Below are 14,622 nucleotides of genomic sequence, written 5' to 3'. Positions count from 1 at the left end.
ATCAAAGTGTCCCAAATTTCCTTCGCATTCTCAAGACGGCTGATTTTGTTGAATTCTTCGGGGCACAATCCGTTGAAGAGAATATCACAAGCTTGAGCATTGTATTGCAACATCTTCAACTCATCCGCGGTAGCTTCACGGTTCGGTTCTCTCCCATCAAAGAAGTTACCTTGCAAACCAACACACACAATAGCCCAAACGGCGGGGTTATGTCCAAGAATATGCATTTTCATTTTATGCTTCCAACTAGCAAAATTAGTACCATCAAAGTAAGGACCTCTACGGTGATAATTTCCCTCGCTAGACGCCATACTCTCCTAGGTTGTGAAACCAAGGCTATGACCACCAAAAGCTATGAAGATCAAAGCAAATGGAGACCAAAGCTCTGATACCACTTGTAGGATCGAAAGTATGTCTAGAGGGGGGTGATTAGACTACTTGACCAAATAAAAACTTAACCTTTTCCCAATTTTAATTCTTGGCAGATTTTAGCTAATTTAGGACAAGTCAAGCAATCATCACATAATTCAAGCAAGCATGCAAAGAGTATATAGGCAGCGGAAAGTAAAACATGCAACTTGCAAGAATGTAAAGGGAAGGGTTTGGAGAATTCAAACGCAATTGGAGACACGGATGTTTTTCCCGTGGTTCGGATAGGTGGTGCTATCCTACATCCACGTTGATGGAGACTTCAACCCACGAAGGGTAACGGTTGCGCGAGTCCACACAGGGCTCCACCCAAGGGTAACGTTTGCACGAGTCCACACAGGGCTCCACCCACGAAGGGTCCACGAAGAAGCAACCACCCACAAAGGGTCCACGAAGAAGCAACCTTGTCTATCCCACCATGGCCATCGCCCACACAGGACTTGCCTCACTAGCGGTAGATCTTCACGAAGTAGGCGATCTCCTTGCCCTTACAAACTCCTTGGTTCAACTCCACAATCTTGTCGGAGGCTCCCAAGTGACACCTAGTCAATCTAGGAGACACCACTCTCCAAGAAGTAACAAATGGTGTGTAGGTAATGAACTCCTTGCTCTTGTGCTTCAAATGATAGTCTCCCCAACACTCAACTCTCTCTCATAGGATTTGGATTTGGTGGAAAGAAGATTTGAGTGGAAAGCAACTTGGGAAAGCTAGAGATCAAGATTCATATGGTAGGAATGGAATATCTTGGTCTCAACACATGAGTAGGTGGTTCTCTCTCAGAACATATGAGTTGGAATGGTGTATGTGTTCTGATGGCTCTCTCCTTGAATGAGAAGGAGGTGGAGGGGTATATATAGCCTCCACACAAAATCCTACACAGTTTTCCAATCTCGGTGGGACCGAATCAATAAACTCGGTCGGACCGAAAATGTAAACCTAGTGACGGTTAGAGATTTTCGGTGGGACTGACATGCAACTCGGTAGGACCGATATGGTTAGGATTTGGGCATAACGTAATCTCGGTGAGACCGATTACACAAACTCGGTGAGACCGAATTTGGTAATTAGCTAACCAGAGAGTTGGTCAGGCAAACTCGGTGGGACCGATTTGCTCTTTCGGTGAGACCGAGTGGAACTCGGTGAGACCGAAAGTTACAAAGGGGAAACACTGAGTTTACATTGCAATCTCGGTGGGACCGATTCGCTCTTTCGGTGAGACCGAAAAGTTACGAAAGGGAAACAGAGAGTTTGCAATCCCATCTCGGTGAGACCGAGATCCTTATCGGTAGAACCGAATTGCTAGGGTTTGGCAGTGGCTAATGACAAGTGAAACTCGGTGGCGCCGGATAGGAAGAATCGGTAGGACCGAGTTTGGCTTAGGGTTTAGGTCATATGTGGATATGGGAAAGTAGTTGAGGGTTTTGGAGCATATCACTAAGCACAGGAAGCAAGAGGCTCATTAAGCAACACCTCATCCCTCCTTGATAGTATTGGCTTTTCCTAAAGACTCAATGTGATCTTGGATCACTAAAATATAAAATGAAGAGTCTTGAGCTTTTGAGCTTGAGCCAATCCTTTGTCTTTAGCATTTTGAGGGTTCCACTTTCACATCCATGCCATGCCAATCATTGAGCTTTCCTGAAATAATCATCTTGGAATAGCATTAGCTCAATGAGCTATATGTTGTTATGAATTACCAAAACCACCTAGGGATAGTTGCACTTTCACCAGGAGTAGTTTAGGAGGATCCCAGGCAGGAGGCCTGCGCCTCTTTCGATCTGTATCCCGGTTTGTGCTAGCCATCTTATGGCATCTTGTTTAACTTATGTCTGTACTCAGATATTGTTGCTTCCGCTGACTCATTTGTATTCAAGCTGATGTATTCAAACCCTCGAGGCCCCTGGCTTGTAATATAAAGCTTGTATTATTTTTAATTTGTGTATAGAGTTGTGTTGTGATATCTTCCCGTGAGTCCTTGATTTTGATCGTACACATTTGCGTGTCTGATTAGTGTACGGTCAAATCGGGGGCGTCACATCGTGCATCCATGGCAGTGCGGATCTGGGGCCGGCGACGGGGGGTGGTCTCCCTGGGCTGCTTTGCAATAAGGTTCGTGTTGCGGCGGCGCCATGCGATAATGCGGCTCCTTGGAGCGCAAGTCACGGCGTCCTGCGAAGGCGGCATGGGAGCATCGCATGGCTTCACCGACGGCAGGCTTCGGTCTACTGGGGGTGCGGCTCTGGCTGGCCACATGACGTCGTCTGCTCCATGTTGTGTAGCTCCGACAGTTCGCAGGACGCCGAGGCAGCAAGGCGGAGGCTTCGATTTGGGAGCTCTCTGTTGCAGGTTGTGGGTGAATGGAGGTAGGCGGTCCAGCTAGTTTGGTTGGGGCTTCAGATGACAAAACCAGGCGAATACTTGACTATGGTCACGGTCGGAGCCGGCAACGATGGCGTCCGAGGGCGTTGCTACCTTGTTGAATGTGTTGTCATGGTGTGGTGTCTCCCCTACCAATCCTTCTTCAAAGGAAACCTCATATCCTATTCTGGATCGAATGATGGTGGCACCCTTTCATCGTGCACCTCTTGAGGGCTTCGTTTTTGGAGGAGAGGGCAGTTGGAGGGACTAGTGGCGGGTCCGATGTGGCGAGGGTGATTTTTGGACGGTCATGGCGGCGACAGGTGAAGATGTTGGTGTGTGTTGGCATCGAGGCTTCTATGGTGACAATGAGCGATGTCGGGGACATGTCAATGGTTGAGGTAGTCGGCTCTTCTTCGGTGTGTTCATGGGATTGCCTCGGCTTGTTTGTTGCATTAAAGTCGAAGCTGCTGTGGCGGGGCCCGATGGCGTACGATGACGAGCAGCAGGTGGTCCGTTTGGTAATCTTCCACGACGCCAGTCGTGCCTAGTTCTCCTTCGTAGTTCTTTGCCAGAGTCGGAGCTGCGTTGTCTGGGCACGGGTGGCTGAGTTCTGGCGCGGATCTTCATATGCTCCACTCGGTCTCTACGGAGTGAGTTGGGTCCACGATCGCCTACGGCGAAGCCGAAGTCGTTTGCTCATAGTTTAGTGATGACGATGATGCCTTCTAGGGCAGGAGTGATGACGATGACGCCTACGTGCTGTCTCGACTAGACCCTCTTTGTCTTTGAAGAGGTGTGTGCGGGGTATATTGTGTGTGCCGCTCACTAGTTTGTGATGGTTTTCGCCCGATTTACCACTAATTAACTGGACAATTCTCTTCTGCTCAATTAATGGATCAGGCAAATCTTTTTCCTCCGTTTAAATATAAATAAATAAGGTGAGCTGCACTCTAACATGCTATTTCTCGATCCCCAAGGCGGAGTCGGTTCCACCCCCTAAACCGGATCAGGGAGATGCATCACATTTTCTTCCCGAGTGAGTTGCAACTCAGGGTGGGAATGGGCCGGGTCGCTGATCCAACCCAAAAATTTGAGGCCAACGGGTCATGTTGGGATGTGTTTGGTTTAAGGGACATGCTAGGGTGGTTGTGGGTATCCCCAACCAGGTGGCTAGGGATAGCCCTTTTTTCTGTTTGGTTGGAAGGGTGAGGTTATCCCATGTTTTGTTTGGTTCAAAGGATGAAGTATGGTTGAGGATAGCCATCAGAGTGTTTGGTTCGAGGGATGAATGAAGGATAACGGTTGTGGTAACCTTTTTTACTTGAAATGGTGAGATTACCCTCATAATTTGCACTTTTAATGGGAGGAAGGAAAATACAGTATGTATAGACATAATTTCGAAAATCTTAACTTTTTCACAGCAAACAAAACAAAACGATGGTAGAAATTTCGGACTTCATCACATATAATAGTTCAACATTTCATACATAAGTCAAGTGCATAGAACTCATAGTTCAGCATTCCACAGTATGTATAGACATAATTTCAAAAATCTTAACTTTTTCACAGCAAACAAAACAAAACGATGGTAGAAATTTCGGACTTCATCACATATAATAGTTCAACATTTCATACATAAGTCAAGTGCATAGAACTCATAGTTCCGCATTCCATAGAGTACTACTAGAGCTTAATAGTTATACAACCCATAGTTATTTTCTTGGTTGTCAAAAGAGCTAATCCATACAACCCATAGTTACTGTTTTGGTTGCATCAAAAGAAAGTCAATCACCAGTTCACCACATATGCACTCACCATCCTTACGCTTCAGGAAAGGTATTCTTGACATACCTAGAAACCCAAACCTTCTTTTGATCCTCTTACAACACCTTGAATGCCATAGCAACACGAGGATTGTCAACCAAATATGCATAGTAATGAGCAAGGTACTCCAAACTGAACCCAGAAAGTACTTTCATGCTCTCCCAAAGACCATCTGGCCTTTTTTGGTTTGGGACCGGATGAACCTGCATTGGTTGATTGTGCAACCTCTTCATGTGGGGCAGTGGGTTTGTTGGTTGTCTCTTCTTCAAGATTAACCACTTCTGTAGCAAGAGGGTCACTTGAGTCTTTTGCATATTGCCCTGTAGCCATGCTCCCTCCAGCTATATTCATCATCTCCTTATAATGAATAATAGTCTTGTTAAGGTACTGTTCGTCCTCTGGATGAGCCTTGTAGAAACAATAAAAGTAATTTCAGTAAGTATTTGGACAAAAAGGAACAATTGCAGCAAGTATTTGAGCATATAGGAAGAATTCCAGCAAGAATATTTTCAGCAAGTGTTGGGACTTGTAGATACTAATTTCAACAAGTACTTGAGCATGAAGAAAGAGGTACAGCAAGTTCAGACATTACAAAACCATTTCAGCAAGCACTTTCACGTAAAGAATAATTTTGGAAGTGTTTGGACTTGTAGATACTAATTTCAGGAAGTATTTGAGCATTAAGGAAGAAGTACATCAAGTATTAAACATTACAAAACCATTTCAGCAAGCACTTTCACATAAAGAAAGAATTAAACAAGTACTCATGAGCAAAAAAATAGTTACCTTAACATGATTTGTGTAATGCTCATGATCAAGAACAATCATAGACTTGTCCTCATCCCATAGTGCACCACTCAAGTCCTTGAGTTTCACTATTTTCTGCAGTTTTCGCTTCCATGTCCTATTATGATTTTTGATCTGATCTCCATTCAAGCTAAGTTGGAAATGCTCATTCAAAGCAATGGCACAAGCGTTGAACTGTGATTGCTTGAATGCAGTACTTGTTCTATTGCCACTAGAGACCAAATCACTTAGCCATGTTAGCATGAACTTGGACATGTTAGGTGTCCATGAAACTTGCTTAGCCATTTCCTACAATTTTCAGCAAGTATTTGGACATTGAGAAAGTAATTTCAGCAAGAATTTGGACATAACGAAATAATTTTAGCAACTTAAATAGTCATTACAATTACAATCTCAGAAAATAATATTTCCTTACAAATAAGTTCCAGCACACAAAATAGTTCAACAAAGTACAATAATTCATCACGACGAGCTAAATGACATAGTAGTTACTACATATTTTGACCTTGCAAATGGTTTTGTCGGTCTTCCCACATTTGATCAGCAACTCCTTGCCTAAAATTAACCATGTATGCATGTTCATGTGCTTGACCACTTGATGATGAAGCATGAGTAATATTTGGCAACCATTCATCCTCAGGTATGATATATTCATCTATCCCATCATTTATAACCCAATTGTGAATAATGCAACAAGCCACAACAATGTCAACTTGTGTTGGAAAGAGAAAGAATGGAGTGGCATCATCAAGTATCTTGAATCTTCTCTTCAATGACCCAAATGCACATTCTACAGTCACGCGAAGAGAAGAATGCCTAAGGTTGAACAGCTCCCTCTCATTTTGCACAGGGTTGTTTCCCCACTCATTCAAGTGGTACCTCACACCACGAAAAGGAGGCAAAAAACCACGTTTGGCTCCATATCCAGCATCAACTAGATAAAATTTCCCTAAATAAGGAACATTTGGGTTACTTGGTTATATATATATATATATGAATATATATATATATATGAATATATATATATATATATGAATACCCCATATTGATATGACAGATGTATATAGTTCATTTATTACCTTGTGGGACACGTAGACCATTTTCACGTTCTAAAGCATCACGTAAAACTAGAGCATCATGTGCTGTCCCCTCCCACCCGGCCAACACATATGTGAATCGAAGATCAAAATCTACAGCCGCCATCACGTTTTGAGTGGCATAAGTCTTTCTACCACGAAAGGAAGCCTCCATATCCGGTGTAACGGAGGCTCGCACATGTGTACCATCAATAGCTCCAATACAATCCTATATGGTGAAAACAAAAACCCAAAAATTAGGATCTAAACAAATTCATGCCTACAATGACAACATGTAGTTGTCACTTGGTCTCATACCTTAAAGTATGGATCCCACCGGTAGTTTCCTTCTATTTTGGTTTGGGTCTCCAATGAAGGCTTCCTAATAAGGTCATCTCGAAGATCGCCAATGGCATGGAGTACCCTTTGGAAGTAACGACTCACAACTTCACCGAATCTACCAAAATTGGCGCCAATTACCATGTTTCTAATGTTGTGCCCGACGGTGTGCAAGAACATTGCTACTTGTTGCTCAATAGTCAAATGTATTGTGTCCTTTAGCAAGTTGCGATCCCTAAAGAGTTGACAAAACCTAAAGAAAGGTTCTCTCCGAAACCTAAGCATGTTCACACAGGTTGTGTCATTCTTCCATATTTTGTTGTCAAAATACTCTCTTCTCATCATATCTCTCTCATCAATTGGGGCATACGTAATTGCTTCTCTCCTTTTTCTTTTTCTGGATTGAACAACCAATGTTATCATGTTGATAAACCATTGCGCCGCAGCCGCATAAATTAACATTTTGTCTTTCTGTCCATCTACAATGCATTACAGGATTCAGCTATAATATGCAGTACAAGGTTTAGAGCTAAAATATGCAGTATAGGACTGACAGCTAAAATATTTTATATTTTGTCTCGCTGTCCATCTACGTTTGAACAAATTTCAATACTAGTTGTGTTGCTGCTGCTAGATGTACAAATGGCCAACTACTTAGAACCAAAACCAACAATCTGTTTCCACTGTCAAACATTTTACTAAAGAACAGAATAGGATTTAGGGGAGAAATAACCTCAGGTTGTAGTTGTGCTGCTGCTGCTAGATGTACTGACGGTGGCCTTCAACTTTCCTGCACCAGAAAATTACATCAATCAGCGAACTACACATGAGCAGAGACGAGCCGGAACACTAGCACACATATGAGCACAGAACACTAGCACACGCAGCCGTGCGCACGTGGACGAGCCGTTCGGCCGCATATAGGCACTCGTGCGCACGCATCAGTCACCGGCCGCCCGCGCCTCCTGAAGTCCCCAGCCGCCGGCCGTGAGATCCAGCGGCACCGCCGCCAGGCTTGAGATCCAGCCGCGTGCGCGCCTCCTGAAGCCGCCGGCCGCCGCCGGCTTTGAGATCCAGCCGCGCCGCCGCCTCAAACCCTTGCCCGCATCGCCAGGGAACACCCTCCGCAACGGCCGGCCGTCACAAGCAAGGCGAGGCAGAGGAGATATCAGATAAGGAGCGAGTAGAGAAGGAAATCACCTCTTGCCGGCCTCTCTGCTATCTGCTAGATGCGCCGCCGCCGCGCACAGGGAAGAGAGAGGCGAGTAATGGGGGAAAGTGAGGGTTTCGCGGGGTAAGCGGGAGCCAATGTAGCCGAAAAAACGTTTCGCGCGTGAGCACAACGACGCGCGCGCGGGGTGGTTGCCGCCACCCGCTCGTTTTTCGCGGGTCGCCACATCCCTCTTTTTGAGGAATATTTTGAGCATCTGGCTGACCCTATCCCTCCTCGTCTCAGATCCAAATGGGTGGCAGCCACAAAAAAAGGGCTATCCCTGTCCCTGAAAGGATAGCCCTCAAACCAAACACATTATTGATCGGTCTCAAATAGGGATTGGGTCAACAGAGCTGAAACTGGATGACCAACTGGATCAGCAATTTGGGTCGACCCAAAATACCCATCGAGTCAACGAGGCCATTGACTATTCTTTATATGATGGGTTGACCCATGACCTCTCAAATTGGTCCTGGGGCCACAGGGGCCGGATCCAAGGCCATGTCCGACCCGACCCATTCCCATCCCGATTGCAACCCAGCAAATTTCTGCCACATGTAGCACGCGCCAGGGACGTCAATTCCATGCTCCAGGTTGATCACTTGCACACACAAAAAATCAAAAATTGACAAAAAGTTCATCCATATGAAAAAAGGTGACGGATTTGAGAAAAAAATCAGGAAATTGAAAAAATTCATTCATTTGAAAAAGTTCACGGATTCAAAAAATAAGTTCACGAAACTGAAAAAGTTTACAAATTGAAGGAAATGTTCACGAATTTAAGAAAATGAAAATAAAAGATAAAAATAAGAAGAAATAAAGAAAAATAAAAAGGAATAAACCCGACAAATGGCGATACAAAACCAAAGAAGAAGAAAACTGGACTGAGAAGATCCACAACCAAGAATAAAATGAGTAACTAGGCACAATAAATGAGTTGACCCAGTTGGTTACAATGGGCGGAAGTAAACCAATAGGTTGGGAGTTTGAATCCTACCTCACGCACCTATTATTTGAAGGTTAGAAACAGAAAAAAAATATGCCAAGCCCAGGACGGAGCATTTGAGTGAGGGGGCGGGCGGATCGGCTATGTACAGACTACATACAGTTTGTACATTCCACATATGCAGGTGGTCAAATCCATGCAAAAAAGGAACTTTATACACTTTGTGAGGGGGTGGCTTCTTCCTCACTTTATATTACTGAAAATCCAACAATTCTATACTTCAGAAGAAACGAACATGGGGTTTGGCTCTCGGGTGCATCTACATCTGAGGTGAACAATAAATTCATTTAAAATAGTACAAAAATTCAAAAAGATTCTAAAAAAAATTGTGATGCTAGATGCTCATGTGCGTGAAGTCCGTGCGAAATTTCGTGGAGTTTGAACATTTAATTAGCTCTCAGAAAAAAAACAAATTTTAGGGTTGTAAGAAAGTTTATTATTCATGTATTGCTTTGTCTAATTCTGTCTTTTTTGCCATGAGCTTCTTGGACGCCTGAAAAAGCTGAAATTTCTCACGGACATCATACATTGGAAATCTTCCACCTATATTTTCTTTGAATTTGTTGAAACTTATTTTTTGATTATTATTTTTTGAATTTACTGCTCACCGGGTGCAGATGAGCCCGGGCACCCAATTGAATATCTGATAAGTAAACCATTTTTTTTCTCGAGAGTGTGCCAAAGACGTACCATATCTTTATAGAAGGCAGCAAACAATGTATAATGATTCTATCCAAGACCCATAGCCGATGTTGCAGTGCGAGCCAAACAAACAGTTTGCACTTTAGCGGTGCCCAACTCCTTCAGGTGCAAGCCGCCGTGTTAGATTTCTCAAAGTTAGTGAACAAGTTGTTGTAGACTGATTTTGCCGTATAGACTCCCGATTGCGAGCATGGCCTAGAGAACTTGTCTCGCCTGCTCGGGTCACTCTCCACTGTGGTAATAGCTTGTGACAGGTGCATGTGTTGTATCAAGGCCAGGTATTAGTGCTCCACCACACAATCGGCCATCCATTGATCATTGTCCAGCGCCTGTTGCACCGTCCTGCTATTGACGATGCGGTTATGCACCGTGGCCACTAACTGGGGGGCAATGTCCCTTGCCGAGAAGTCGTGGATCCACTTGTCCCTTCAAAAGAGCACCTTGTCTCCAGAGCCTACATCGATATGCACGGCCGCGTGTCAAAGACCAGGCGGGCGTCCTTATCCTCGATCATCGGCAGGCCTTGCCACGGCCGTTGTGGATCTGTCCTTCGAAGCCACTCCTAAACCATTTCTTTGATTTGCATGATTGAGTGATGGATGTGGACAATCACAAGCCTACTTTGTTTACAGAAGAAAGAGTATAATCTCTGATCTCTACCTGTCATAGGAATCTATCGTGCGCCTCCTCTTCTGTGTCATTTGCCGCCTAGTAATGCACTATTTAAGTATAATGTTGTTTGATTCTTTTTTTCAAGGAAGAAACTTCCGACCTATTCATAACAGAGGTAACAAAATTTCAAGGCCAATGGATGAAGCTTGGTCTTCTAAATTTGTAACATTTTCCCATAGTGTACAGATTAAATGATTTCACATGGGTGACAATCTATGGAAAGAAATGATATATTTTGTAAAATTAAATTTAGTTATGCTCATTGAATCTTGGCCAGAATTAGTTGACTCAGCCGGTCAACTAATCCTCTCCTGATTGTACACTACGGGAAAATGTTACTCCATTTTCATCAATTTTAGAAAGATAACATCCGGCCCTGATTACTTCACTTTTCTCCATTGTTGAGAAGATACCAGAAGGTCACAAGACTAACGAAATAATCAACTCCTGCGATTTCCACAACAGAAAGCCAAAAAAAGAATGCAGTATTTATTTGGTTTCAGAGACAAGCATGCATTGTGTTCCAACCAAAGGAGCTACTTTCAAGCGTACTGGTATTGACTGGCTGACTGATCATGACCATACAGAATATGTGTAATGTGTGCATCAATGTCCGAAAATGTCGCCGCCGGCATGGTCGTGGACGAGGAAGCTCCTTCCCCCTCCCCTGCTCGCCACCCGCCGTAGCAGAACAAGCATCTCATTTTCCTTCCTGCTCTTCTAGCTCCGCACTCATCATGTAATCAGCACAAAAAAAAGAAGCTTTCTTTCGTTTCAGCTTCCTCCTACTCTGCCAGTGCCGCCAGAGACCGAGATCAAGAAGAGACCGCTGATGAGGAGGGTGGTGACTATTGGGCCATCGAATGCACCGTGGTACTGTACATGTTTCTGGGATGAGAATCCCAACGGCAGTACAACAAACTGATCCTTCACGCTCTAGCTGGAGCAGAAAAAACAACAACAACATAGTCGATGAATTGATGTACTAAATGTTTCTGAGATGAGAACCCCAGCGGCAGCACAACACTGGTCCTTCATGCTGGGGCAGAAAGAAAAAAACATAAACGATTAAATGTGTGACATAACAAAACTTCACAGATCAGAGTTACGCCTTCTTCATCACAAGAAGAGGGAAACTCATATGACTCAGGCCACAGGCTTCTTATTTTAATTTAGAACGTGACATCAAACATCAGGCGACAGCAAAATGGATGAATTATCTGCATTTTCAAAAACGGCAGGTGGGGGCAATGACATTCTGTCAGCTATGAGTGAATACCACCAAGTAACATCAGTAGGAAGTTTCAAGTAATACTGTATCAATTGTCAGACGGACATCTCCGGAGGCTGGTACTTTACTGGAAGCAACTCTACATGCTCCCTTAGTTTCCCTTCCCTTGAGAAGAGAGATACTATTAACGAAATCGTTGAAGCTTCAACTGACAGCTGTTTAGCATCAAGTTTAGCGAGATAAGTTGCAGCCTTTACAACTGCACCTTTTTCCAGCAACGCCCTGACCACTTGATTTAGCAGTCTGGAGTTGGGAGCACAGCCAGCCTTCTCCATTGCTGAAAACATATCATCAGCATCTGCAAGCAACCCTTCTTTTATGAAATTTGTCATCATTACACTGTAAGTCACAACAGAAGGCACCAACCCAATGGCTGATATAGTAGCAAACAAATCCTTGGCTTCTTCAATTCTCCTAGTTTTAAACAATGCAGAAATCATGGTATTGAGTGTTATGACATTAATCTTCACGTTCATAGCACGTAATTTCTTGAACAGCTCTATTGCTTCATCAGTGCAATTGTTTCTACAAAGTCCATGAAGAACTATGTTGTATGTGTCAACGCCCACTGGTATGCCACTTTCAGTCATCGTATTGAATTTTTCCTTTGCACAAACTGTTCTCCCAGAGCAAAACAGCCCATCAAGTATAATGTTGTACATAATAGTAGTGGGCTTAACCCCGCTGAGTGACATTTCCTTGAAAAGACTCAATCCAGCGGCGATCCTTCCAATTTTACAGTAGCCATTAAGAAGTATACCATACGTAACAGCAGTAGGTTGGAGGCCAGCAGACTTCATAGCATCAAGTACTCTCACTGCTTCCTCCACCTTGCCAACAAGGCAATATCCATCCATCAGTGAATTGTACATAATCACATCAGGCCGCTGACCAATACCTAGAATGAAGTCAAATATATCCTGTGCCTCCTTCACCTTTCCTTCTTTGCACAGGTCGTTTATTACAGGATAGAAGAACACACTGTTAGAACACAGACCTCTATTAACTGCTTCAGAAATCAATTCCTTGGCTTTCACAAAATCACCATGAGAGCAAGAACCCAGAACCAGGCATTGGTAAACAACTATGTTAGGTGAAACTCCTTGATTGACCATCTGATTAAATTTGTCCAGAGCAGCATTCCTACCCATTTTGCAAAGTGAATCCATTACAATTTGATAGTCAAATACACCCGGGTTTACTCCTTGTTGCCTCATTACTTCGAACATGTGCATAGCCTCATCCATCAGTCCGCGTTTAGCATATGCATTGATCAGTATGTTGAAAATATGGTGGTTAGGTACAATACCATTCCGTACCATCGAATTGAAGAGATCAGTCATATCCTCGAAGGATCCTTCTTTGACATACCCATTAAGCATAGTAGAGTAGGAGACGATATTAGGTTTCAGGCCCTTTGCAGTCAAAAATTTCTCTAGCTTCCTTTGTCCTTCTGTGCTTGCAAAGGGAATCGATTAATGAGGTCAACGTGACAACGTCTGGTACAACACCAAGACTTGCCATTTCTTTGAATACCCTAAGTGCCTCCTTCCACTGACCAAAAGTAGAATATCCATGGATCATACAGCTATATGTCTTGATATTGGGTTCAATTCCTTGATCAACCATTTGCCGAAGGAGCACTTCTGCCTTGTCCATTGCTCCGGACTTGCTTAGTGCGTTGATAAATGAGCTGTAGGTCACCACATCAGGTTGAACTCCCAGGTTGATCATCTCACGGTAGAGATTGCACGCTTTCTCCACTTCACCTTGTTTCAAACAGCCGTTGATTACTATGTTGTACGAGACGACATCAGGCGCACAGTCTAGTTCGGGCGTACGGTGGAGCAGCACGTCCAAAGCCTCATTTGTACGCTTTGACTGGCAGAGCCCCTTGAGGAGGTTGTTGAAGGAGGTGACATTCAAGCTCAGCCCCAACCTGAGGAGGCGGCAGAAGAAGGCAAGCACCATGTCCGGGCGGCCTGCGCGGCAGCAGCAGTCCATGAGGATGGAATAGGTACAGAGCGTGGGCGACGCCACCCGTGCACCAGCGCCTCGGGACATGCGGTTGAAGAGGGCGATGGCAAGGCCCGGACCATCGCTGCAGGCAGCTGAGGGCGGTGCACGGGCGAGGGCGGCAAGAAAGTTGTTCAGCTTGCGTACTGGGACTGTCGCGGCTTGGCTCAGCAATTCGTCGAACAGGTGGTGCGCGTCCTGCCGACTTAGCGTTCCGGCGCGGACGCGCTCCGTGGCGGCAGCCAAGGCGGCGAGGGGAGGTCGGCGCTCTCGTGAAGGAGCCTTGAAGGAGGAGGTGAAGACGGAGGACAGGCGGGCGGCTGGCATTGCTGGCCGTCTCCAGCGGAGGTCGGCGCGCCAGTGCACGGATCTCGCCCTCTGGAGAGGCTGAGCGACCGTCCGCGCGTCCCCTGACGAGGCACACCGAGCTCGGCGCGCGCGCGCACCAACCAGGCTCTCGGGGGAACGCGTTCGGCAGCGGCGACGGAGAGGAGGCCCCGGCGCCCGAGCGGGAAGCGCGGGACCGGTGGCGAGCGGCCCCGGATGTGAGTGACTTGAGAGGACAGGAGGGAGGACCGGGGAGATGAATGTCTCCGATGCAGCTGGTGCCTGGTGGAGGCGCTCAAACAGGGGGATGCAGCTGTTTTTTTTTCTTCAGAGAAACCTTACCGGTGATGCAGCCTTGTCTTGCAGAGCAAAAAAAATAAATAGATAAACAAAAAACGAAGCAACAAATTATCAGAGCCAGGTTTCGATCCTGGGACCTGTGGGTTATGGGCCCACCACGCTTCCGCTGCGCCACTCTGATTTGCTTGTTCTGCATTTGCAATGCTAGCCTATAACAACGCTTGTTCATTCACAGCGAAACCAAAGTTACTTGATTTT

General features: G+C 45.1%; 2 protein-coding genes and 1 long non-coding RNA gene across 3 annotated transcripts; all 3 read right to left on the bottom strand.

The window, feature by feature from the left end:
• Positions 1-4,793: 4,793 nt before the first annotated feature.
• LOC125534392 (uncharacterized) lies at positions 4,794-8,194 on the bottom strand. The gene is made up of 4 exons (XR_015617621.1): positions 8,038-8,194; positions 7,571-7,627; positions 5,402-5,710; positions 4,794-5,023 (listed from the first exon to the last, which is right to left on the bottom strand). It is a non-coding gene; the product is annotated as an uncharacterized LOC125534392 (long non-coding RNA).
• Positions 8,195-11,383: 3,189 nt separating this feature from the next.
• On the bottom strand, positions 11,384-13,103 carry LOC125540182 (uncharacterized). Its single transcript, XM_087545220.1, has one exon. It carries the CDS (start codon positions 13,101-13,103, stop codon positions 11,757-11,759), a length of 1,347 nt encoding a protein of 448 aa, XP_087401346.1. The 3' UTR covers positions 11,384-11,756.
• Positions 13,104-13,122: 19 nt separating this feature from the next.
• Positions 13,123-14,216, bottom strand: LOC147987313 (uncharacterized). The gene has a single exon (XM_087545221.1). The coding sequence runs from the start codon at positions 14,062-14,064 to the stop codon at positions 13,123-13,125; it is 942 nt and encodes a 313-aa protein (XP_087401347.1). The 5' UTR covers positions 14,065-14,216.
• Between the last annotated feature and the right edge of the window lie 406 nt (positions 14,217-14,622).

This window comes from Triticum urartu, chromosome 2A (assembly GCF_056163025.1).
Source record: "Triticum urartu cultivar PI428250 chromosome 2A, HENAU_Tu73, whole genome shotgun sequence".
In the NCBI taxonomy this organism is placed as follows: Eukaryota; Viridiplantae; Streptophyta; class Magnoliopsida; order Poales; family Poaceae; genus Triticum; species Triticum urartu.
Note: the sequence above shows the minus strand (reverse complement) of the source record. Positions and strands in the feature narration are given on the sequence as shown.